This window comes from Neopelma chrysocephalum, unplaced genomic scaffold (assembly GCF_003984885.1).
Source record: "Neopelma chrysocephalum unplaced genomic scaffold, ASM398488v2 Primary Assembly neopelma1_71, whole genome shotgun sequence".
Taxonomy (NCBI): domain Eukaryota; kingdom Metazoa; phylum Chordata; class Aves; order Passeriformes; family Pipridae; genus Neopelma; species Neopelma chrysocephalum.
In genome coordinates, this window is record NW_020897731.1 from 3,809,138 (window position 1) to 3,835,161 (window position 26,024).

The 26,024-nt window shown below is 38.8% G+C and overlaps 1 protein-coding gene across 1 annotated transcript in view; it reads right to left on the reverse strand.

Annotated features, from left to right (window-relative positions):
* Positions 1-26,024, reverse strand: part of STK32B (serine/threonine kinase 32B) — a 167,457-nt gene that overhangs the window by 3,747 nt on the left and 137,686 nt on the right. The window contains exons 10-11 of the mRNA XM_027686608.1: positions 20,015-20,146; positions 19,186-19,250 (exon numbers count right to left, since the gene is read on the reverse strand). Of these exons, the coding sequence (XP_027542409.1) occupies positions 19,186-19,250; positions 20,015-20,146 (197 nt within the window). The remainder of the gene's footprint in view (positions 1-19,185; positions 19,251-20,014; positions 20,147-26,024) is intronic.

Genomic DNA, 26,024 nt, shown 5'->3' on the forward strand with positions numbered 1-26,024 from the left:
AACATGAAGCAAGAAAACACCAATTTATTTTTTCTGAGAACCACTCAAACTGGCACAAAGGCAGCATGCATGTAAGGAGCCTGACAGAGTTCAAAGAAGTATTTGGATGATATTTGCGGGCACATGGTGTGACTCTTGGGGGTGGTCCTGTGAAGGCCTAGGGTTTGGAGTCGATGGTCCTTGTGAGTCTCTCCCAACTCAGCAGATTCTGTGATTCTGTGATTCCATGAAATAAAGCCCATGCTGACTTCAAAAGATACCACTGACCAGCTTCAAATTTTTTGCTCTCTACAGAGGTTGTTAAAATTGTTGATTTATTTCCATTATTTTCTTTTATCCTGGTCCTACTCCCCAGGTCTCCTATTGAGGCATAATTAGATTATGGGGATTTGGAACTGCCAAAGAAATACATTGTTTTAGCAGTGCTTCACTGCATTCCCTTTTCAGATATTTTCTGTTTCTGTATCTAGATTCACTACCCGTATTTACAAACTATTAAAGTAAGCAATAGGCTATTACCCTGCTGACATAGGAAAAAAATAACTGTTAATTAACATTTAATAATTTATCAATCACTTTATTCAGTGTTTAAAATTACTTTAAAGATTCCACTTTAGGGGGTTAGTTATTATGGGCATGTGAACACCTACTTACCAGTGTGCCCATGGGACTGGGGAACGGGACTAAGAGTGAGGAGATGCTGATTCTGTTTCCACCTCTGTCATCCTTTGGACAAATTACAGCACTTTTCTGTACCTCAACTTCCCTCTTGTTAAGTAGAGAAAAATATAGGTGAGGGAAGCTGAGGGGGAATTATAATTGTCCAGAAATCTCACATTTGAAGCTCTAGTCATAAATCTCAGCTGGATATGTTGTGGCTAAGAAAGAAAAATAAAAAGAACACTGAAGCCATGTCTGGACTGATGAAACCTTGTATTCTTATTAAACCCATGCCCGCAGGAGGTTTTTCTGGATAAACTGGTGACAGATCATTTTATAGGCTTGTACTTGCAGCTCTTGATTAGGCCAAGGGTGCAATGAGCAGGAACACACCAAGCAGCGTGGGGCTTTGCTTGCAGTTGCACATCAGATGTTGAGGCAGCTGCTGCCAAGAATGATGGAAGCTGAGAGCTGAGTACTGCTCTGTGTCTCCCAGACCCGAATGAAACAGGGAATTACTGTCGGGTGTCTGTGATGATTAAGAAAAGAAAGGGACACATATAATCAACCAAAATATAATTATGCTGCCTGTGTAATTATGCATATATACATCATAGAACATAAAAAAATTCAGAAGTAAAGAGAGCAGACTGGCTAAGAGCTAGCACAGAAAAATCAAATACTGAACCAAAGACTGCTACAACTATGTCAGACCAGAATGAAAATCACAAACATCTAATGAAACCCACTAGCAAGCTTGGAACCACCAGGGAATAGCGTACAGCTCAGCTTTGTTCACTAGATGAAGAAGAATACTCAAGTTTGTCTTTAGGCTGCTTAGTAGCATCAGTTCAGTGACAAAGGATGAAAAGTTGCAGATTCAACATAACTGTCAAAATTTCAGGTTTGCTAAGTCTTTCTCCCAAACAACTGCAGTTTCAGGAAAAAAAAAAGGCAATTGGTCTGTATCTCTCTTGCTCCAAACTGCAGATAGGCTCAGGTCAAGACTCAGAAAAATCTCAGCACAGCAGCTGTGTGTGCACAAGCAGTCTCTTCAGTTAAAATACTGGACTGTTACAGAACTGAAATTTCTCTCTTTTGGTGCATTCTTGATTCCTTGGTGTCAGATCCAGAGCAGTTTTCCATCATATGTTCTCAGATTTTAAAAAATGCGAGTACCTTGACATGTTTCCTGTAATCATGGTAAAATAAATGCAGTCTGGGCCATTCTGTTCAAAAATGGCACTGGTGCAATAAATCATTTCTGGAAGCTACTTCCCAGTGAATGACTTATCTTGCCTTTAAGCTAATGCAGCCACAGGCTGTGATAACTTGATAAAGGCCCAGGGAGAATAAAGTGTTTGATGGGGGCTTCGTTGTGGATCTGAACCAGATACCTCTTCCTGTGCTGAATATTATTGGCTGAGAATAAATAATAAATTGGCAGCTGTGGATGAAAAAAGTGAACAAATAGTTCTAGTCATTAGTCATATGGAACAAAAAAACCTGCAGGGAAAAGAGGATGAAAATGATTTTGAACACTGTCTATTACATTTATTCCATTCATCTTATTCTACAAATACATAAGTAGTCTCAGAGTAGTCTCCCCACTTATGCTGGGAACTAAAAGTGGTTCTGCTGAACCAATAAAAAGAGAAGCTGAGTTTTCCTTCCCTTCACCATTGATCCATGCAATATTAATAGTGTGTGACACTGAGCGTTGAACAGACTCCTCTCCAGCAGTGAGGAGGAAAGAGGCTGTACCAGCCACTACAAGAATGCATCAAGAACGGTAACTGAACCTCCAGTCACGTCTTGGGCTTTGTCAGTATTTCTGGCAAAGAGAAAAAGCCTGTGTGAGCCATGGAATGGCTTTTAAGATTCATATTATCTTAATAACCAGATGTTATAGTAGAGTTCCTGCAGCATTGATTTCTGATGCTGGATCTTGAATCTGATGTTGGTCAGTAGAAGGGAATGCAGTGGAGAGGGGAAAATTCTTGGTCCCAAACCCCTATAGCAGTACAGAGCAATGACATCAGGCTTTATGAAACATAGTTACTGTGTTTGAGAGCCTATGGAGGCTGTCACACTGCCTGTTACTCTTGTCTGTTTGCCCAGTACATGATAACACCTTTGTGCAGCTGATGTGGCTGTCAGTAGGTCTTGCCAGACTGTCAGTGGGAAACTGAAGCCTCAGAAATGCAAGTTGTTTCAAAATGCTCTCAGCAGCCACAGAGAGGACAGAGTTTCTACCGACAAAAGAGATCTCAAGCCAGGCAGACCTGCCCCTCTTCTGAGACTCCCACACTTACTACATCATACAGGAAAATCTTTTTATTATGGAAAATGTACAAGTGAGTTTGCCAATGTTGTAAATCAAGTGCCCTGGTGTGGAGGAAAGAGAATAGTCTGAGTGGGTAGTGGATTTACTTTGCCATTTCTAGATTTAGAATTTTACCTTGGTCTCTCGATATTTCATACACTTTGCTGGAAAAAACCAGATACTTTTGCTTTTGGTTTGGGGAAAAGGAGGATATAATAAGATGAACTCTAGAAATTGTAGTTTTATTGTAGAAAAAACCTCTATTAATTGAAACTTTTACATTCCTTGAAAGAAGCCCTCAGGAACAGATAAATCTGTGGAATATTTATCCCAGTTATTATTCACAAGGGAGGGGGTCTGAGGTTGGAACAGATGAGGCATGTCTATGCTGCTTTTTGAAATCCATGAATCCTAGGGGACAGTTTGCTGAATAGTTAGAAAACCCCCTCAGTTCTATGATTTAGCAGCTACCCAGAAAAAATGCTGATGGCTTGTGCAGATGGCCTTGCTAGAAGGCTTATTCTGAACATGTCTGAATCAGAGGAGAAAAAATGACTGATCTGTCATGGGGAATGACTGTGCTCAGGAAGGAATTATTTCATCTACATCTCTCTGATCATGTCAGTGTGTTTTGTCTACTGGAGCACATACACAGAAGTTCCAAGGGGGATTTCAGAAAAACGGAAAATGTCCTTATGCCCAAATCCAGTATTTTTAGAGTATCAGTTAGTAAATACAGAATCTTTCAAAATGCAGCACTAAAACCTTTTTGTTCCCAATAGAAAAGGTCTAGCAATGAGATTTTGTGAAGTATTTAGTAGAAGGCAGCAAGTGACAGATATAGGCGTTCTTTTGCTATATCCTGAAAATAGAGAAGAGAAACGTGAAAGTTATGCCATATAACTGAAATTGCTGGATATTTTGATGTTGCAGAGTGGTATAATGCTGTAGCAGTGGACTCCATAAAGTCAGAGGACCCTGACTGTAGTAGTGTCTCACAGGAATCCTTGCAGAGCTGGGGACACCCAACACATCTAGCCAAGATGGTAACAAGTTGTAGATAGTTAAGGCTGGAGTGAGATATCTTGGCCCTGAGGGCAGGTACAGTCTCAGTTTGGTACCCTTGGCTGTTGCCCACTATTTTTTTTTTTAGTTTTAGTTTTTATTCAGCATGGTAATGATGCATCAAAATTTGTACCCAAACATAAGCAAAAAATACCTGGATGGATGAATCACACATGGTCAACAAGATTTCTTCCTCAAGGTGGTGATGCTTGAACCCTTTCCGCCCTGCCACTGACTGTCCCTGAACACAACTAATTTGTCTTGATGATAACTAAGCACTATTTAACCAAATGGTCCAGAATTTGCTTCCCAAAGAAATGGAGATAGTTAGCATCTGGTTATATCACTCATCAGAACTTGCTTCACTGCTTGATGCCACACAAAATAAAGATGAAATGCTCAACCCAAAGAGTTTGGAAAATTTATGGCACTCTGGAGCTCCACAAAGTATATCCCCACCCATCTCTTTTATTTCCAGACAAAAAGTGTAAAAAAGAAGACTTAATGGGACTTTGGAGTCTAACCGTGGCAATAACATTTGCTTATTGTGGAACAAGTACAGACTATATTCCTGTGTTCCTCACATTTTTAAGTGATTTTGCACAGAGAAACTTGTTCTAGAAAGAACAGAAATATTTAGACTGTGAAGACTCAAAAGACTCACGCTGAGTGTGATAAAAAGTATAACCAGAAAGCTGCTGGGTATCTTGAACTTTTTGTGTTGGTATAGCCATCATGAAGAGGGATATGTTTTGGTCTACATCTCTGTCCTAAATAATAAGTGTTCAGTGGTAGGTAGGTGGTAGGCAGGTGAAAACTAACAATGTTGGTCATATCAGCTCATCTTCTGCGTCAGCTTACCCAGAACCCCCAAAAAGGACTCTCTTCCTATGTCTTGACATGGAGTAAAAATGTTCACAGCACCCCCAAGCTGTCATGCTTCAGGCAGGAAAAGAGTCACTTCCCCAAGGTCATGCAAAACCTTATCATTTATAAAATCCCTTTTTTAAGCTTTGTAGCAGCTCATGCACATCAGTAAAATGCACATACTACAAAAACAGGGCAAGTTTTGGCAGTATAATGTAAGTCCTGGAGTGTGCACATGTCCTTTCAAAAATAATGGGCTATATGCATGTGCATCTCATACTCCACTTTGAAAACTATTTGTCCTCAATCATTTTAACATCAATTGCAGGCAGGGATTGTACAAATACTAACAACAGAGCATGATTTCTGGGACAATAAGCAGCTTGGCTTGTCATCTGGTTTTTCCTGTTGGGAATAAGAATGGACTTTGATACATGGTCACTTAATAATTTTCTGCCTGTATTTTTTAAGGTTTCTCTTATAAATTGGTCCTTGCTCTGTTCTATTTTTGTAAAAATTGAAGAAGCTGGCAGTATTTTACAATTGTGAGTGTCAGTCTTTCTCTTAAATCTCCGTTATTCTGGTTACTAGTTCTCATCTGTCAGGTTTTCATTCAACTACATTTTTTAGTGAAAAGGTAAAATAAAGAAGGAAGAAGTGAGCAAAGGATCCTGATCAAGTTACTTTTTAACTGAATAAGCATACTTGGGAAGAGTATTTTCACTTTTCAAAATAAAATAACCAGGAAATATATCAGAAAGGAGTGAAAATTCCTGTATTTGCTTTCTTTTTTAAAAAAAGTTAGCAAAAATAAACCTATGAGTTGAACAGAAATTCAGACAATTTGCTTATTTTACACTTCCATCCATAAAGAATAAAAAGCTAACATTTGCTCAGTGCCAATCTTAAGAAAGTCAAGTCTCTGCCCAAATTCTATGAAATTCCCCAATTTGAAAAGAACTGCTCTGATTTCATAGCACATAGCAGAACTAATTGATAATCCTGCGTAAGATTAAGTTATCTTGTAACCTGAATGTTTGACAAATTATTAATCTACTTCCCATGCTCCAGTGCTACCCAGGAGGGCTCTCATGACAGGCAGCAAATAGGGTGCTGCATGGGAATGTATTTTCTGTATTTTAGGTATCAGTTACATTCGCTCCCAAAGGTAGGGATGGATGCCTGGAAGCTGAGTGGCACAGACTGCCTCTCATCCTTATGCCTATACTCTCTAATCTTCAAACCAAAGTTGTTGTACTCCAGCTGCCTATTAGACAGCCTTTGGTCTATCCTGAAACATGAAGGGAATTTCTTCAGAGAGTGATTTTGGCCTGGGAAAAATTATGCCAGGGACCATGCTAACAATGGAGCCGTATGGAAGACTGCCTGTATTCTGCCCTTAAAAAACAGAAAAAAAATACAGGATAAGAAAAAAAAAATTAGAAATGAAGGAAATAATTAAACACCTTAAAAATGAGGAAGGATTCAAAAGAATCCTAACTGGGGAGATTTAATTAATTAAACTAAGTAATTATATAGCTAATTAAAACTATCTCAAAAGACAGCAGTATATAGCTAATGCTCTTTTTTTTTTATTAAAAATTCCTCTTTACACCTAGCAGAGGAGCAATAAGCATGACAGAGTTAATAGTGGGCTTTTCTTTTCTTTAGCCTCTGCACAGAGTGATCTCAGAATACTTTTCAGGGAAACAGAAATCACTGAAAAGTGTATGAATTTTCTAAGCATTTCTGAGTTAACAAGGAAGGCACAATCTTGCTATGTGCCAAAGGAAGCTTGAGGCAGACCAGGTCAGATTTAAGGAGTGGCTGAAGCAGAGACAACACTCATCACTCAGCAACATCAGAGCTGAGTCACAAAATTTCAAAGTGAAAATTAAAGGCTGTACACTCAGATAATTTCCCCTTGCTCTGGAGTTTGTGTAGAGAACCAATATGTGCAAAGCATCTTTAAATGGAACACAATGCTCCCCCTTTGCTGTGTTACAGTAGGTATGTATTTTGGGACACCAAAGTAAATCCAAGTAGTAACTTCATTTTACCGCTACCAAGAGTGGATGTCTTGAGTCTTTAGCACTTCCTTGACAATGTTTACACCTTCAACTTGCTTGTTCTTGCCCTCCTGCCCCCATGGCTAGGTACATACAGTCAAATGCAGCTGCCTGACAAGTGATGGTTGGTGCCACATGAGGTGCCCTGGATTACCTGACACAGAGAGAGTGGGCAGAACACAGAGCATCTGTACCTGTTGAACTGGCATTTAGAAATTAACTGAGCCCACAACTGTAGGATGGATTTTATGCCAGCTAACTGTAGACAACTGAAAGATTAGTTCAGGCTCTCTCTATGGGATAAATAGAGTCAATAACATAGATTAATTCTGGTCTAAGTTATCTAATATATGTGTCAGAGATCAACCTTGGGAGATACAAGTCTCTCCTCAGTGACCACTAAGGGAGCTTAAATTAAATAAATTAGTTTTAAATAGATTAGGTTAAAGGGTTACAGGCTTGTTGCATCTCTAGATCTCTAGAAAAACAGAGATACCTTCCCTTTCTGAAACAGATTCAAGGCTCTTCCTTGTCTAGCAGCTGTACAAGCTCACCACTCACTGCACTGCTTGGCAGAACCAATTTGCTTCTGGATTAGAGCTAATTTGCACCCACACTGTTGAGGCGTGCAGAAATTGAATGGTCCCATCAGTCTGTAACACAGCACATACTGATAAACACTGCCAAAGCTGGGTAATGAAATCACTGATGAAACAGGGGTGCAATTGCCTGTTCATCCATGCAGACGTGCCTGTAGTGTATTCAGGCTCTGGTTCTGCCAGCAATGGTTTTTCTGCATGACTTGGGCTATATCTTGAAAAATACTTTGTCATCTATTTCCCATTTATTTCAGATACCTTTGAAAAATCTTGTGTACAGCCTGTAGGGTAGGAGTTGTTTTGCATCTAACCAATATTTGACTCAGTCTGTCTTTGACCCCAGACATGTTCTCTTGGTACTAACTGCTCTGATAGAAACAGTCATAATCTCAGGTCTGTTTCCCTAATACACTGTGACGTATGTGTTTTGATAGCTCAGTAGATTACCAAGTAATCATTCAAATAGCTCTATTTTAACTCCATTTAAATTTAAATGACTCTCAGACTAAAAGTTACGCTTTATTACAGCTGAATGTGAAAACTAAAATTTTGGGGGAAGTATCCCCATGTAACACAGATGTCTTCTTGTACCACTGACACTCATGGCATTTACTCCCACCCTTTCCAAAAATCTTTGGGGAAATACGCTTAGAGTATGGGTAATTGATTCAGGTTGATGGTTCCTGCTGAGTAATTACACTCAGCAAATGCCTGTGAATATAATTTTCTATCAACCAGCAATTTATAATCAAACTTAATGGGTTCAGGTGCACATACAGCGTGAGTGACATGTGAAGTACTAGTATGTGGAAGTCAAGTGACAAATTTTGTACTGGATGCTGTATTATGTTGGTCTGCAATGTCTTGAGATCTCACATTTGCCCTGGGATTTGGTAAAGCAAAATAAGAGTGAAGACATGAAGCAAATAAATGAAGAATCAAATGATGTGCAGTCATTTAAGAAAATGCAACTAAACCAACTGATTAACACTAATATAAAAGCAATTTTTTGACTTGTAAAATACATATCTATTAGAAGCGGACTACTGTCTGTTCAAGACCAGGTGCATCCTAAGCAATATCTGTCTTGTTTAGCCAGATTTTAAAATGTGAACTGGTTTTTCTAGTTTAGATGTGTTTGTAGATCCACACGTAGAAGGAACAGGAAAGCATTTATGAGATTTTCCAATAATATACTGGTTATTAGACCTCTTGGAATCACAGAGAGAAAATTTTCTTTCTATTCAGCCAAAATCCAGTTTTAAAACTACAGATACCTGCCCACAAATAAGGATATTTCTCAGCAGTGTGGGCCAGAACTCATTCTCAGGATAGAGATTAATTTCCTAGCCTGCCTTTGGTGTGTGTCCTGCAGGATGTAGGCTCAGCCTTTTGTTCAGCTATCAGCAGATGGAGAGATTTCAGGAGTTGCTTTGAAATATTCTCTTCCTTTTTTCTTCTGGTGAAAGTTTCAAGGTAAAATGATCCTTTGAGTCAAGTCCAAATGAAATGTTTGGGGAGAAGGACAATTCTTCTGCATCTAGAATTACATCTATGTTACAACTATATTCTCAGTCACTGACATCCCCACGGAGACACTGGACCTCAGGGCAGGAAGATTTTACAAAGAAGCTGGAGTGAAGAGGCCTCTTGACAGACAGTAGATCACAGTAACAAGCATAATTTTACTAATGGACTGAGAATTTAAAGACAAATAATGTGATGACTGTGAAATGTCTGGTGCCTGTGCAATGATGGTGATGTGCTTGCCTGCAGCTCTGTGGCAGCGAACTGGTGTCACAGATTGCCACAGTAAAGCAAGATTGGACAGAAAGGCAGCCAGCCAGCCCTGAGATGTGACCATTCAATGCCACCTCATTTCTTCTCTTTGCTTTTCATGCCTCTTCTCTGGTGCTGAGAAGAGGACCCTGGTTTAGAGGTGACTGAGGAAAATATTGTGACAACCTATTTGTGTAGCAGCAGCAATTTCCTTTATGTGGGACCTCTGACTGAAACTGCAGCTCCATGGGGGCCATACAGTCGATGCTTTAAGAGTTAAGGTATGTGGAAAGCTGTATTGGGTTTGTGTGGTAGGGTTTTGGTAGTGGGATACTACAGGAGTGGCTTCTGTGAGAAGCAACCAGAAGATTTCCCCGTGTCCGACAGAGCCAACACCAGCCAACTCTAAGATGGACCCATCACTGGCCAAGTCTGAGCCCAACAGCAACTGTGGTAACACCTCTGCTATAATAAAGTTAAGAAGGGGGTGAAAAAAAAATCACGGCTGAAGAGAGGAGTGAGAATATGTGAGAGAAACAGCCCTGCAGACACCGAGGTCAGTCAGTACAGAAGGATGGGGAAGAGATGCTCCAGGCACTGGAGCAGAGATGCCCCTGCAGCCCATAATGCAGGTCATGGCGAGGCAGCTGTTCCCCTGCAGCCTTTGGAGGTCCAGGGTGGAGCAGAGATCTACTTGTCCGGGTCCTGGCAGGAGCTGCGGTCCCACAGAGAGAGAACCCCATGCTGGAGCAGGTTTGCTGACAGGACTTTTGACCCCGTGGAGGACTGTGGCTGGAGCAGCCTGTTCCTGAAGGACTGCACCCCGTGGAAGACACCCACCTTGGAGCAGTTCATGAAGAACTGCAGTACATGTGAGAAAACCCACACTGGAACAGGGGAAGATGTGAGGAGGAAGGAGCAGCAGAGACAATGTGTGATGAACTGACTGCGTTCCCTGTCGCCCTGTGCCTCTGTCATGGAGAAGGTAGAGTATTTGGGAAAGAAGCTGAGCCCAGGAAGAAGAGAGGGATGAGGGGAAGATGTTTTTAAGATTTGGGGTTTATTTCTCACTATCCTACTCTGCTTTTTATTGACAATAAATCAAATTAATTTTCCCCAAACTGTCTGTTTTGCCTATGATGGCAACTGGCAAGTGATCTCTCCCTGTCCTTATCTCGACCCATGAGCCTTCTGTTATATTTTCTTTCCCCTGCCCAGCTGAGGAGGGCAGTGATAAAATGGCTTTGGTGGGCACTTGGCATCCATCCAGGGTAAACTCACCACAAAAGCCAGTCTGGCTCTGCCTAATTATTGGGACCTGACAGTAAACATTCTCAGACTGGAATATGCATCTGGGAGTAGGCAGGTTCAGCCCTACCCTTCTCAAAGTACCAGACTTCCAGGAATTAGAGCCTGTGAGTTGCCAGGAAACAACCACAGCCTGCACTCACCTCTCTGTGGACTCATCTCTCTCCATCTATTTCTTATGCAAGATTTCTCTGCCCAAGTCTAGAACTTAGATTCACAAGAAGTCTGGATAACTGTGCAGTTCTTTCATTCCTGAAGGGTGGACCCCCCAAAAGCAGACTGACCTGGGAGTTGTGATTGCACAGCATAATTTTCAGCCTGTAGTTAATCATCAAACCTCCCTACACAATGCGTGGGAAAGGTGGGTAACACAGGCCTAACACAGAGATCCCTAGAAGCCACTCTATTGAACAAGTCACCTAGGCTAGTCACTGAGGTGCATCCACAATAGGAATATGTGCCCAGGTGGAATGCAAGAAAATTACCTCCACATGGGAGATCTTCCCAGGAATGGGGGATGTGCCCTGAAACACAGCAATGGACAATCTGAATCTTAGCTAAGTCTCTTACTGCCTTAAGTCTGAATTTCTTTTCCTATTTCCAAAAGGATATATATACACATACTGCATATATGCAAACACATACACACACACACACACTCACATATATACACATTTTACTGTGCAACCCTTGTGCTATTATGAAGACTCCATATGAAAATGGAGACCTTACAAGCAGTGAGAAACCATGAACGCACATACCCAGCCATTCCACATAAGAGACACTCCTATCCCTCACAGTGACCCATTTCAGACACTAGTGCATGCTGTCAAAGAACAAGCCAAATGGAGACAAACGTCTGCTGTGGCATACCCCACTCACTTCTGAATTTCAGACTTCCCAAACAGATGAGTGCAATCAGAAGTCTCACATCTCATGGACCTTGATGGATTTTTTTCTTGTGAATTTCTCTAATCCTTTTCTGAATATTTTCATATGTTTAGCATCCAAAGTACCAACTGGCAATGCTGCATTGCACAAAAAAATCATGATTCTTTTAAACCTGCAGCATTACCACAAAGAGTGCATAATCATTGCTTAGTCCTCTTATCAATAAATTTCATAACATGTTATTATTTAGCCAGTTTCTGTCTTTTCAGTTGTCTCTTTTATGAATTCAAATTAGTTCAAGTCTATTAAATCCTTCAACATGACCCATGTCACACCCCTGGCCAATTCTGTTTTTCTTGCAACCATTCTAATTCCTCTGTAACTTTTTTGAGATAAGGAAGCAGAACTGTACACAGAATGGAAGATGCAGGTGTATTTATATGAACATATCCTTGTATCCACACAATGACGTCTATCTCTGTAGCTCTTTTTGCAGTTTTTGCAGCTTTTAACATATCAACACCTTTTTGTCTTCCACTAAGCATTGTGCTATCCACAGTCTTTTCAAACTCTCTATCCTTCATAACTGAAGCTAATTTTGAGTCTATTGTTCTAAAGGTAAAGTTTAGATTATTTTCTTCCTAATGTATTTGCATGTATCAGTACTGAATTTCAGCTGCCATTATCTTACCCTACAACTCAGAACCATGGTTATCATTATCTACTGCAGCTCTTTGCTGACAGATTTAGTTTTGACTACTGTGGTGTCATAAGTGAACTTCGTCACCATTCACCTTCCATTCCAACTCATTTATGAATATATTCAACAGATATACAGACATCAGAGTGACTGGCAATGATAATGTTATCTCATTACTGGTTTGTTTCTGCATTGCTTCAGCAACTGGCCCCAAAATGCTTTCTTGAAACAGCAAGAGGAGTTCAGTCTTCATGACTCATTCTTAATTTACAGAGACTCATAACAAGTGAGAATTTGTGCTAGTGCAGGACATGAAGTGAGACGAAGAGAAATCATGAAAGTCATCCCCTATGGCAACGGAACAACCATGACCAATAATGCAGCCTTTATTTATCATAGATATGATGTGTCCCATATAACCTGTTAAAAAAATAAACTATATCATACTCAGAATTATACAGTTTTGGTACCTCTCCAAAGTCTGAAATGTATAAATGAAGATTTATCTTTTCTCTGCCTATAAATTGACTTCCAATTAGTTTTTATAGGGTGTATTTCTGTTCAGTTTTCTGTGAATAGAAACTAATAGCTGGTCCTTCCAGGACCATATTCCAGCATGGACAATGCTCTGAAATATGCAACGCCATAAAAAATTTCATTCCCAAAGTTGGATGTCCATTTGGTAAAGTGCCATTACAATGGTATCCTTACTTACTTGGGAAAACTTTGGCCATTTTTCCTGGAAGACATTGAAAATGAGGTTTCAGATGTTCAGGTTTTTTTTTTCCCCCTCCATGAAACTGTGACGGGAACATGTTATTGAAAAAATGGCTCTTGCATGACCCCTCTTTTGTCAAAAAAAGAGTGAATTTAAATGTATACCTATAGCAAAATTACCAGCTTGGACCTGCTATGCTCACACATTCAGGCAGCTTGGCTCACTAAGAAGAGAGTGACATTTGGACTGGTAATTCTAAGCCAGTAATAATGAGTGGGAGCCAAAGGTAGACATGAAAGGGCTCGTGTGAGCAAACAGCAGTTAGTTATTACTGCCCAAAACCAAACCAGGTTCAATCACATTCAGAAAGGCATCTTTCTGATTAGGTGAGATTGCAAAAGCAATCTCCAAAAGCAGACATATACATTACAAAAGGGACAAGAAAGGGTCAGTGAAGAGAGGTGCAACCACTTGAAATGCTCACAAAGAGACAGTTTTACACTGAATTAAGGTCAGCAAAAGTAACAATAAATGAAAAATTGTACTAGAGCCTCATGCAAAAAGCATTCAGATATTAGGAGGATTATAATAATATAAATATCTCCAGAGACACTAAGGGAAATAAAATATCTATTAAGAAAAGTACATTCAATGAGGTATACTGCAAATCATTATGAATATTCAATTTCAATCAAACTAAAAGGAAAGAGAGCACTCAGGGACCCTGGATTTGAATCTGAAAAGACAATTGAAAGAAAAAGAATGAAAGAGAGAGATGATAATAAAGTTGATCTTGTAAAAAATGCAGAGAATATTAAGTGAGCTTTTCACCTATGATATGGACAAAATCAGACAACATGATTTTAAGCATCTTAATATCTCTCCCTCCCTCCACTTTTGCTGTTTATTCTGGGAACAAAGAGCTTTCTGTTCACCTAGAGCTCTTCAGTACCATCTAGGAGACAACTAAGCATGGCCAAACAGTAGGAATGATAGTAGGAAAAGAGCAGCCAATTAACTGCTTCAATTTGTGGCAGATTGTGTTTAGTGTGGTGGCATTGAACAAACACTGAAGAGGAATAAGGTATACCAGCAGCTTAGGAAAGAGGCAAGCCTGTTCATATCAGCAGGGACTAGCCAGCTGAATATCATAACAATGCTACTGCAGCATATTAGTATTAAGTAGAAAAACTCCAAAATCATTAGCAGTGTTTTGAAAGTTTTCACTGGAATTGTTAAAAACATGGATATTTTTCTAATCAGTTAATTGCATTTATTAAAATAGTTTGGCAGAATTGTAGCCCATTTTCATGTACCTTGGATATATGAGATGTATATTCTACTCAGTAAAAGGTGGATATATGATTTGATTTTCTTTAACTGACTGATAATTTTGATTAAGTTTATGAAGCATCTAACTGAAGGATTATTCTGCCTAAGGAGCAAATATTTCCTGTGTTTTCTTCTCTGTTCTTAATTTTCTCACATCTATAATACTAAAGACATCCTTCAAGGAGAAGAAGAGGCTCAAGAACCACAAAGATATTCTACTACAAGCAAATACTAAGTCTATTTCTTAATTTCTGCTTAATTCAGGTTTTGGACATTCATAAATAAATGTAGTTGTATGTGAAGATCTGCTTAGTGATAACAGCAAAATAATCTGTGCTCAGCTTTTTAATAGATCTGGGAACAGGCTTTATCCATACAATCTTTTCTGCTGTAAAAAGAAAAAAAAATGAAAATGTAACCTACACCTTCTAAATGAGATCAAGTTCTTCAAAAACTGCTGGTAAGTCTATGGGAATATATATTCAGATACTGCAGAATGTTTGGTGCTGCATTTCTAGATATAATGAAACATCTATTTGCAGAAATAGATTTAAAACCAAAAAAGAGTTAATTTGTCAGCAAAGGGAGCCAAACAGATACCTTCAGCTCTACTTCAGATCATATTTTCCAGAAAAACAATGTGTGGACCACTTTTGTATCACAGTTTATTTAGTTTATGTGTTCAAAACTAAGATATTACACTGACATTTTTAAGCAGAAAACATTTCCTGTACCACAAAAAGATTTTCTTATGTTATTTTACTTTGGATCGAGATAGTGTGTACCCTTTTCTTAAAGGTACTGGAAGATAATGTCACTGTGGACAGATGCCATACCCCCATGTCATATCAAAACACACACACACACACGTGTATTTTAATTTGTAGCTCACATCCACTGAAATATTGATATTAGTAAGAATAAAGTCTTCCATCTAGGAACACTTCAGCCACTCTGGTACCTGAAGCACTGGAAAAATACAGTCAAGGTAAAATCTGCTTACACTGTAAGGGATTTCACTCTAGATGTTTAGTGTTTTCCTGCACAAATGAAGATGCAGGTTTAAAGTTCAGGAGAGTTTAACCATTTTACAAGGAGTATTTTCAACTCTCGAATGTTGCACATCCCTAAAGCTGCTCCTGGTCTGCTGTTCCATTATTTGAAGTTGTATATGAGTGTCCCAAGAGGAAATTACATTGGGGATGGAAGGTGAACATAACCCAGATTCAATTTTCTTCAACCGTTTTATTAGTAGAAATGATGTATCATCGGAACAACTGCTGATGAGGATCGTACAAAGACTCTGGAACACTCAGTGGCCATTTTGCAGACATAAAAACAATATTTCCTTCAGATTTCACAAATTTCCCAGACTGTTTTATAGGATTAATAATAATGAGAACATGTCTAGCTAAACCGAAGCACAGATCTACACCTGGACATCTCTTCTATAACTGCCAGTTTTAGTACGCAGGACAGTCCTTTGCAGTTATGCAAATCTTAGGAAAATGGATTTGTTTCATCTTCTGGGAACTTCTTTGTTTGATAGAGTTGTTTTCTGGCTTTTTTACAGAGAAACTGGGAGTAGTTGGTCTTCCCTCCTTTCCTCCTCATCTCCCCAGTGAATTCCGAATAGTACCAACAGAGATGCCATGTGATTCATGGCTGATAATCACTGACTACATGATTTTGTCCAGGAAGCCCTGTACTATTAAATCCAATATATAAGGAAACCAGCTAATATTATGGCTCCTGGTCGTCCTTTCCAAAGTCCTATTTTAACAATACACACTTGCTCTATTATTCTGCAGTCTGTAACTATATATAACATCCTACTTCTTTTTAATTCTTCAGATCTTTCATCCTATCTCATAACTGTCCAAACCATAGATATCAGCTACATAGTTAAAATATAGTCCAACCAAATAAATTGCATTCAGGGTCAACATAAGACTTACCAAGAAAGTATGTTTACTGAATGCTGCTATTCTTAAATGCAGAAAGCAACAGAAAAATGAAAATGCACATTCTGTCTTTGTTATCAGTAAGTGAAACTATTAGGTTCCTTCATTCTGTCTCTTCAAGTATGTCTAAATTCTTTTTATTCTAGTAAGCCTTTCCTCTACCTCCTCCCCTCCTCCTGTCTGCAATCTAAGAGTTTCTGATAGTCTCCTGATCTTCTTGGCAAGAGAGTAAGTATGACATATTGCAAGACTCGCAGTGTGTGTTGCAGGATGAAAGACATATAGTGGAAAAGAGGCACAGCCTAGAAGTATCAGCAAGGCATTCAATAAAAACAGATTCTGCTTTTCATAGCAGGTATTTTACAAGTATTGGATTGCAAGATGAGGTGGAACTGGGATGGTTAACATAACACAATCTAACTACATATTACTACCTTTTTGCTTCTCAGTTAGAAATGTCTCAATTTTTTCCTTAAATCCTTTTAGTTCGAGGAGTTTCATCTTTTCCCTTGAAAGACATGTTAATTTTTTGATTTACCCTTTTTACAATTTATGTAGTGTTCTGTGACACTGAAGCAAGCTGAGCAGAAGGCTAAAGTCACAATAAAATGTAGATTTTTGTGGCTGAATATAATAAATATCTAAGGAAATATGCAGATATTTCCAACAGTTGGACCAAAAGCAATTCAGCTCTATTTAGAATAACATGGAGGAATATTAAAACTTCTGGCTATCTTAATCTGAGACTGATTTAAAGCCCTGCTTGAGACTGACACTTCACCTAATGATACAATCACATATTAATAGGTATTGTGTTTGTAGGAACAGTTCATGTCTTTCAGCATCTGCAGCTGTTCCTAAGAACTTGATTGGCTGTATGGCTTTGGAAATCCATGTAAGCACAGCCTCAGCCTCTACATACAGTCTCGAGGGCATATAAAGGTTAAGGAAACCCACTATGAATTACTCTGGTGTATACTCTGTAGCTTCTTCTCGCTGGTATGATGAAATCTGTGCCTGTCATTGCTCTTACTTTGTTCCCATTAACTTGAATTCACTTAGCACTTCAAACATTTAAACTCCACTTCACCCCTTATTAACATTTTTGTCTTTGAAAAGTATTACAGAAGTCTCTCCACGTCCTTCTTAATCTCTAATACAATTTAAACAAGAAATGATTGTGATCTAGCTTTAGACAATGCAGGATATGTTGTAGGTCTATACCAAATATTTTTCCTTTACCTTGTCAAAGCTAATCAAGCAATGACCAAAACACGTGTTTTTCTGGATGAAGTGTATGTGGTTTATCTTTTGTTTTCATTTTACTTCATCTAAACTTCTCCTTGATCTCTCATCAGCTTGTCAGAATTCTGTATAGCTTGTGTTGTTACTGTAGTTGTGCAATATGAAACAAATGAAAAAAATTTCCTATGTAAAAAAGCTTTAAGAAGAGCACAGTAAAATTATGACAAGGGAAATTGTTCAGCGCTAGTGAACACATCCACTGAGATTTTGAGTGTTTTACAAAATCTGGTGTTTTAGCTTTCAAAATTTCCTGCATATTGGATTTTCTTGATATATGACTCTCTAGTAAGTGTGAGACTAGTATCTAGAAATTAACTAGTTGTATGAACAACTTCTTGGAAACTCATTAAATTGATTTATCAATGTAATTTTTTTTCTAATCTTGTTATTATGATCCTAATAATTTTGATTTTTGTGAGTTAAACTACAAAGCTGAAGCATTTGCTAGTTCACTGATACCGAAACTGATTCAGAGGAATCCACCAAGACCCTTCTGAAAGCCTTCTGTGAAAGGCTGACGTGGTCTGGCTTCGCTTCTTTATGGCTCTTACATAAACATATGGCTTTCTTGTGTTAGAGATTATGTAAAATAACATGAAAAATCTGTTGGACCTTCCTTTTCTTTGTAAGTCCTCACTGTAGTTTCTGTGAGCAGTCAGTATAGGGCACAGACATGTCCCACAGATTGTAACAGGAAAAAGGGGATTTCATCGCATCATTTCCCTCATGATATTGTGTGAACTGTGCAAAATTGACAATCCCTTTCCCAGTTTTAATTACAGAAGTAGTAATTACCTGCATTGTAAGCACTATGTAAGATAGTCACAACTTTTTGATTAATTTCTAACATTTCATGACTCCATTAGAAAAGCTTGCATATATAATTAGGTCGAGTAAAACCGCAGAATATACTTGAATGAAATACAATAATTTGACCAAAGACACAAACCACTTCCCTGTTATGAGCTGCATCTGTTAATACAAAGGGGCCCATAATGGCTGCAACTCAAATGCAATAAACGATGAGAAATGCAGTGTATTAATTGACCAGGAAGATTATTGACATCCTTTGGAATCAGACTTGCACTTCTGTGAATTCTGGCTGACTCTTAATTATAAGTTCTCGCTTCATTTCTGATACAGGGTTAATATTTAGCTTTGTTGAAACAGCCAATGTCGAATTACATTTTTTGTGTGGTGGGGAAGTATGAACAGTGTCTCCAAGTCAGAACACTGCAGCTTATATCATTAAAATTTCATGAGTTACAACTTCCCTTGGTTTTGTCTGAGATGTGAAAAAGCAGCCCCTTACATTGTATTCCTTTGCTTAATTGCTGACAGTTTCTCTGGGGAGTGTCAGTAACATTTACTGTGTATTTCCAACATACTTTAGTCACAAGGTCTTCTGCTTGCTTTCAGAGATGGAAGAACTACAAAACCATCACACCAGAGACTGTAAGAGAAAGAAACCAACGGAAATCCAGTCTTTTAGGCTCTGCCGCTGTGATCATTAATCACTTTTCCTTACATTGGGAGAAAAAAAATAGTTCTCAATTTAATTTTAGTACTGAATGCTAAAGAGGCATTAAAAAATGCACTTACTTCTCTCTGTTGAATATGATGAATTCTTTTCTAACGGTTTCCAAGCACTGCTGCAGGTGTACATTCTTTAAAAAACAGCATGAATAGGTTGATTAAAAAAGATGGGGAATCATAGACAAAAATCACAACAACAGAAATGACACAAAACAAAAATGCTCATGAATGAATACTATCAAGAGGCATTTCAAAGACTCATCAAATTGGGCTGTGATAGCACAATCAATCTTTCATTCTTTTGGAAGAAGTTCCCCACAAAGAATTCCTGGAAATTTTTACATTTGATAGCTCTAGGAAGAACAGCTTGCATGAGCATTCAAAATGATTAGAAGTAGCAACATAATTTATAAAACCTCTCTGAACTGAAAATTTAAGCCTGGAAATTATTATTAATCTTCTCAGTACTTTAGACCATTCATACAATGTGTCTTTCTACATGGGACACATTAGTCAATACTGGAAGAGACAGCTTTAACACATCTATAAATAACAAGACTTTTCACTGCATAGTTTCCATTTTTGGTACTAGCAGTGAATAAATATTTCTTGTATCTATTTGTCGATGTGTGGGAAGTGCATTTGCAACTCGCAACACTTTTTCATATTTTAAGTGAGCATCTATCATAATCTTAAAAATAATCATAACTTAACATGTTACTATTTGACTAAAATAAATGGTCGCTTTTTGTCTTGCTTTGGAGATGGCTTATACTCTAAGTAAAATGACAGAGAGTCATTTTCAGAGGTCCTTTTCAGTCAATTTTCAGAGGTAATAAAACTGAACTTAACTGAGTTTGCCTATTAAAGACTGCAGTTACAGTCCCCAGCTTACCAGTGGGCAGGTTTCCTTAGCTCCATCTTTGGATTTGTTTTTGGCAAGTCGCTTTTTCTTTTTATGGAGAGGCTTGGACTCTAAAATCATTTCTTCAAGTTCAAATGTAGGATCACAATTCAGTCTTCCTTTCTGGTACAAAAGGATTCAAAGTTACTCTTTGAAGCATCACTGTGTTTTTTTAGTTTGCTTGGCAAGTGTTAATAGCATTGATAATGAACCAGATTCCCAACCACATCTGTAAAGAGAAAACTGTCTTTTTTAGGCCCGGAGTGATGCTTGAAGTTTAAAAAAGGGAGGTAAGATAAAAATAATATTGTAAAGCAAGTATAAAGAGTTAGATCCTCTTCCTAGTTACATACGGATATATTCCTAGAGTGACTACAATTATGTTACCCCAGTGAGACAGATTAATTTGGCCCAGGGTTTTCATCAGAATATCAGTTAGTGCTGTAGAACATAAATGGCATCTGTAATAGTGCAGGAGGGAGGGGGACCATCTCTAACACCTCACTTGTTGAAATCTGATTTTCTGAAGTATTACAGTGGATTCAGTTGCCTAGATCCCATCCATGAGAGCAGAGGAAGGAGCAGGCCTTTTTTTAGTTAGCATTTATATAAGAAAATGGTTCACAGAATCATAGAATACCAGGTCAGAAGGGATCTCAAGGATCATCTGATTGAACCTTTCTGGGCAAAACCATGGTCCATGGTCTGGACCAAGATGGCACAGCAACCTGTCCAGCTGAATCTTAAAAGTGTCCAATTTTAGGGAATACACCATTTTTAAGGGGATATTATTGCAATGGCTGACTGTGGTCATTATGAAAAATTTTCTTGTATTGAGTCAGAATCTCCCCAGGAGTAACTTGTACCTAATACCCCTTGTCTTTTCCATGTGATTCCCTGTAAAAAGGGAATAAGTCTCTGTCTTCTTTGTAGCCACCCTTTAAATACTGGGACATGGTGAAAAGGTCTCCCTTAAGCATTCTTTTCTCAAGGCTCGACAAACCCAGTTCTCTCAGCCTTTCCTGTTATAGCCTGCTTCCCAATGTGATCATCTCTGTGGCCCTTCTCTGGACCCTCTCCAGCCTGTCCACATCTTTTTTGCATATGGTGACTTGTCAGCTGTGGCCTGACAAGTGCTGAGCAGTGGGATAATAACTTCTTTATCTCTGCTGGCAGTGCTCTTGCTGATGCAACTCAACATCCCGTTGACTTTCTTTGCCACAGCAGCAGAAGAACCCTGTTCACTCATATTGAGCTTGCTGTCCACCTGGACCTCCAGGTCCCTTGCCACAGAGCTGCTCCCCAGCTGGGTAGATCCCAACCTGTGCTACACCCCTGGACTATGTTTTCCCAAGTGCAAGACCTGACACTTGTTCTTGTTGAACTTCATAAGGTTCTTAGCCCACCCTAGCATGGATCTTCCTGCAGGATGGCTCTCCCAAAGCATCCGCTTTCCCACTCTGATATCATCAGTAAACTTCCTCAGGGTACACTTGATCCCATCATCCAGATCCCTTATTAAGATATTAAACAATGTTGGGCCCAATATCGATCCCTGGGGGACCCCACATGTGACAGGCCTCCAGTTGGAGAAGGAGCTATTTGCCACTTCCCTCTGGGGGCAGCCTGTCAGCCACCCACCCGTGGACTACTTTTCTGTACCATAACACACTGATTTCTCCAGGAGGAAACCGTATCAAAGGCCCTGGAGAAATCCAGGTAGACAATGACCACCACTTGCCCCAGATCAACTGAGCAGGTTACATTGGCATTGGCATTTGTCAAGTACAATTTGTCCTTGGTGAGTCCTTGTTGGTTTTTCCCAATCATGTGCTTCATGCTAATCTATTATGCTTTTTCTTTTCTATCCCATCTCTTACGCTTTTTCTTATCCATTACACATATTACTTAAATATTCTGGGTTCTCCACAGAAAAAATGTTATGTTAATTTGTGATGCTTGAACCAAATCTTAAGATTCTTTTTTATACCAGGAAGTCCTTTTTTAAGCAGAGTTATTGGAAACACCATTTCTATATGGTCATTTTCTTCCTTGATTCTTCTTAGATTCTTGCTTAGTTCTTTTCAAGTTCTTGATTCTTTCAAATCTTTTCAACATAAAAGTTTACAGGTACATAATTTTTTGTGTGTTTGTTGTTGTTTTGTTTGTTTGGGTTGTTTGTTTGTTTTTTGTTTTGTTTTTTAATTCTACCCATTAGTGCAGTAAAGCCATCTTGTGACACCATTTGTGGTGAACTCTTTCTCTCCTATTTAGTGATAAGAGCCAGCATGCTATGACCGGACTATCTATGGTTCAGCTGAACCAAATACATTTTTAAAAAGTCACAACTTGGTATCCTATTTACTGGATCAGTGTTTTGCTACTCCTGTGATCGGAGTAACTTCAGTTCCTTTCTTTGCCTCATTCTCTCAAAGCATTTACAAAAAATTTGCAAACAATTTGAGTTGTGTAGTGGAAAATGTTAAAAGCAGCCTGTTTTCCTCTGGGACTTCTGAGAGTTCAATCACACCATTGTCACTCTCAAGGTGGAAGACCTAAAATAAGTCATCTATAAATGACAGATATTTTTAGTAACCAAAGACACTAAGAAGTAAAATCACATCAGAAACTACTTGTATAACTTGTGGTGTGCTACAATGAAACATTTAATTAAGAAATCACTCCTTCATTTTTATTTCTAGCAAATTCTGTGTACTCAAAGTATAATACTGACATATCTGATGCCTTTGCCTGCATATTATCCAGCTGTCTTTAGTAAAATGTACTTTGTTTTTATTAACGGAGGTTTATGGCTTATTTATATTTAGCAATAAATGAATAAATAATTATTTAGGTTTCATCAATATCGGTTCCTTTCCTGAGCACGTATGATTTTAAGATTTTTTTAGCACTTAAAAAGTACATCACTTTAATCCTGAAGCTTTAAAAATAAACAAAATTATATTTAAATAAACTACTAACAATTTATGATTTCAGGCTGAATTGAAGAAACTAACTAAACCATAAAGAAACACATATATTAGTCAAGTAAGAGATATGTTTATGGAATCAAACTACACAGGGAGAAATTAAATTATGTGATACTGCTCCCACAGGCCTCCCGTGTGCCCTCTTGTCTGCAGGAGGCAGACAAGCTCCTGACACTAAGGGCAAGTTGTCAAAATTTATAAAACTTGCTAGTTTCAAAACTCTTCCCAGATCACAGCACATGTTGGCCCCAATTCAGCTTCTCACCAAAGCCTGAAAGCCAAGAAATATTTTGTTGAGCGGCCTCAATTAACAAATGAAAGTTTGGCTAGCGCAACAGAGAAAAAGTTCCTGGAAAATGCGTGGCCAAACTTGATCTCATGAAACAGTAAAGTTTGTGATGAAAAGCAATGTTGTGCTAGAAAAGACACTTTGATTCTTACCTCACTATTTTCCCCGACACACCTGACTGACCAGGTGGAACAAGCAATATCAGACTGCACAGAAGTGTCTGGTAGAGCTTGTAATGGGACTTTCAGATTAACCTGGATAGATAAATGTGACATTTTACTCCTATTTCTTTTTAAGTTTAGAATATTATTTCACCTCAAATATTACAGATTTTCTGTCAGTTTTATAGATCCCTGCCAAAACATAAATAAGGTGAATCTAAATGTGAAAAGAATAGCTGTCTTCAGACACATGTCTAATGGTAGACAGTTGAAAGTATTTGAAGAGGATTTCCTCTTTTCTCAGTCTCCATCATGGACCATTGTCAGCATCAGCCACAGAGACAGGTCACTGTGTTAATAGAGGAGCACCACACACATGGGACGCACAATTGCTTCTGAAATTACATTTAAATTCACTTTTTTCACTATGGTTAAGAAATCGGAAAACTTATCTATACTCCCTCAGGAATAAGATACTCTCAAAACAACCTAAATCTGGGTGTAAAGAAGGAATAAGCCACATAAGAACTGAGAAGTAAGGAGGTGGGGTCTGTGGCCAGGTGCAGACCATCCATCACGCGTTTCTCGTGACTCAGTGTTGGGCAGGCTGGGCGTAAGCCAGCTGGATGTGGAAATTTGCAGTCCCTCTATAAGGTACTGTTACTGCAGCCCAGCTGCTGCACCTCACTGCTCAGGAGTCAGGCTGAGCAGGGTGGCACACATCACGCTAGTTTGCTGTACACTCCTGGACCAAAGCTGCCTTGAGTCTTAGGACCAGAGTTAAGGTGGAGGATGTGATCCTACAAATTAATGCTTGAATGGCAGCAAGGAAAAGAGTGAGGAGATGTCTAGGGAAAGGAAAACACTGCAGCAGCAACAGGAGCAGAGAACAGACTGGCCATAGGGAGGTTTCAGTAGCCAGTTTTGCTGAAGCAAGTTTAAGTCCTCTCTCTCGACTTTAACTCCTAAGATGTGTGCCTACGCATGACTGGGCTCTGTAGAGTCTGGGACTCCCTTGGATCACCATGTATTTTGTACCTTTGGGTATGTGGAATTGGATCCCTCTTTTAAAATATAGTGTTGTGAAGTATTCCACATACTGACAGCTGTGAATTAAACTTTTAGGTAGGAGTAGGAGGTCCAAATAACTTGTTGAGTTTCGCCAGAGGAGGAGGCAGTCCACATCTCTGATATCTCAGAGAGCAGCTCTAACTTGAAAAAAGGGAAAGAAAAAAGGCAGTCCCCATTCATCTTGTAGATCCACACCACCAAGAGAATGGTGTTCACTGCATTAGCTTGCAAAAGCATTGAGCTATAAAGTGAAAGGAAGGAATTTCCCTACTGGTGAACATTTTTCCGGAGTACCTATAAGAGGGGCCTGCCTTACTCTTCACCCATTGTGCTAGTTACCTGCTGTATTCCTGGTCTTTACCCCAGTTCCCTGAGGGTTGGTTGACTGGAACAGGTACAGATGGTAATGTTTTTATTAAAAAAAAAAGAAAAAAATTGATTTCGTCTCAATTTTGCTTTGTCTATAGCCAGATTGACTTATTCAGGAAAGACTGTGTGGATCTTGGCAAATAGATTTCAGTCTATATAATTTTTATTTATTAAAGTGAATTCGTCACATTAAAGTGATCTTTCTTGATTAGTCTTGGGAATTCAGCTTTCCTTACACAAGCAGGGGGCCCTGCTTGCCCACCCACAGCTTCCTTCTCCTGCAGGATGCTGCTTCTAGGGAAGGCTCTGGTACTAAGAAGCACAGTAAACGCTGCCAGCACTGCCTTGGCAACCCACTTGGCTATCTTTGCTCCATTAGGCAATGCCCTCTTGCCCTCATCTTCTGAATGGCTGAATCATGTCCCCATCATGTTTAGCATGAGCTTTAATGTTTACCTGGATGAAGACAGCATCTAGCTATTCCCCCTTCCTTATCTTTACTTACAGTCGCATAAAAAAAAGAACAGAAAAAAAACCTTGGTGTGCTACAAATGCATTGTTTGGAGAAGAATTATAGTGTAATATGACTGAACAAAGTGGAGAAGCACGTTAACACCACAGTCATTGCTTTTTATTCATGGCCCTCAAATTCACTTAATTTGCAAATGATCAAAATGGAAATACCCAGAAAACAGGAACAAAGTGGAACCACAGTGAAAAAGAAACTGCCAGCTTCCCTCACAGAATCTGAGTGTTTTATTGTAAGAAACTGTCACAAAGGAAATAGGTCAGCCTTTTGGAACAGTATTTTTAAGTGAAAAAGTAACAGCATACTGGGATGTTAAAAAGTTTTCCAAGTGTTATCCAAATGCCTAACTTTCACAGTCACAACAGTCTTCTTGGTATTCTTTGTCTCAGAGTTAACCCTGACAGTCATTTACTCTAACAGCTGAAATGCAAAGTCTGGAAAAAGTCTTTTTTATTTGAAAGGGAACAAAAAGCAGACCAAGGTTAATTAGTTTTTGGTGTGATCTATTGAAATGGGTCAAATTTTCCCTTAGCTGTGACTGAGTAAGTGAAAGTAGAATCCAAAATAAATCACTGAAGAGCAATAAATACAA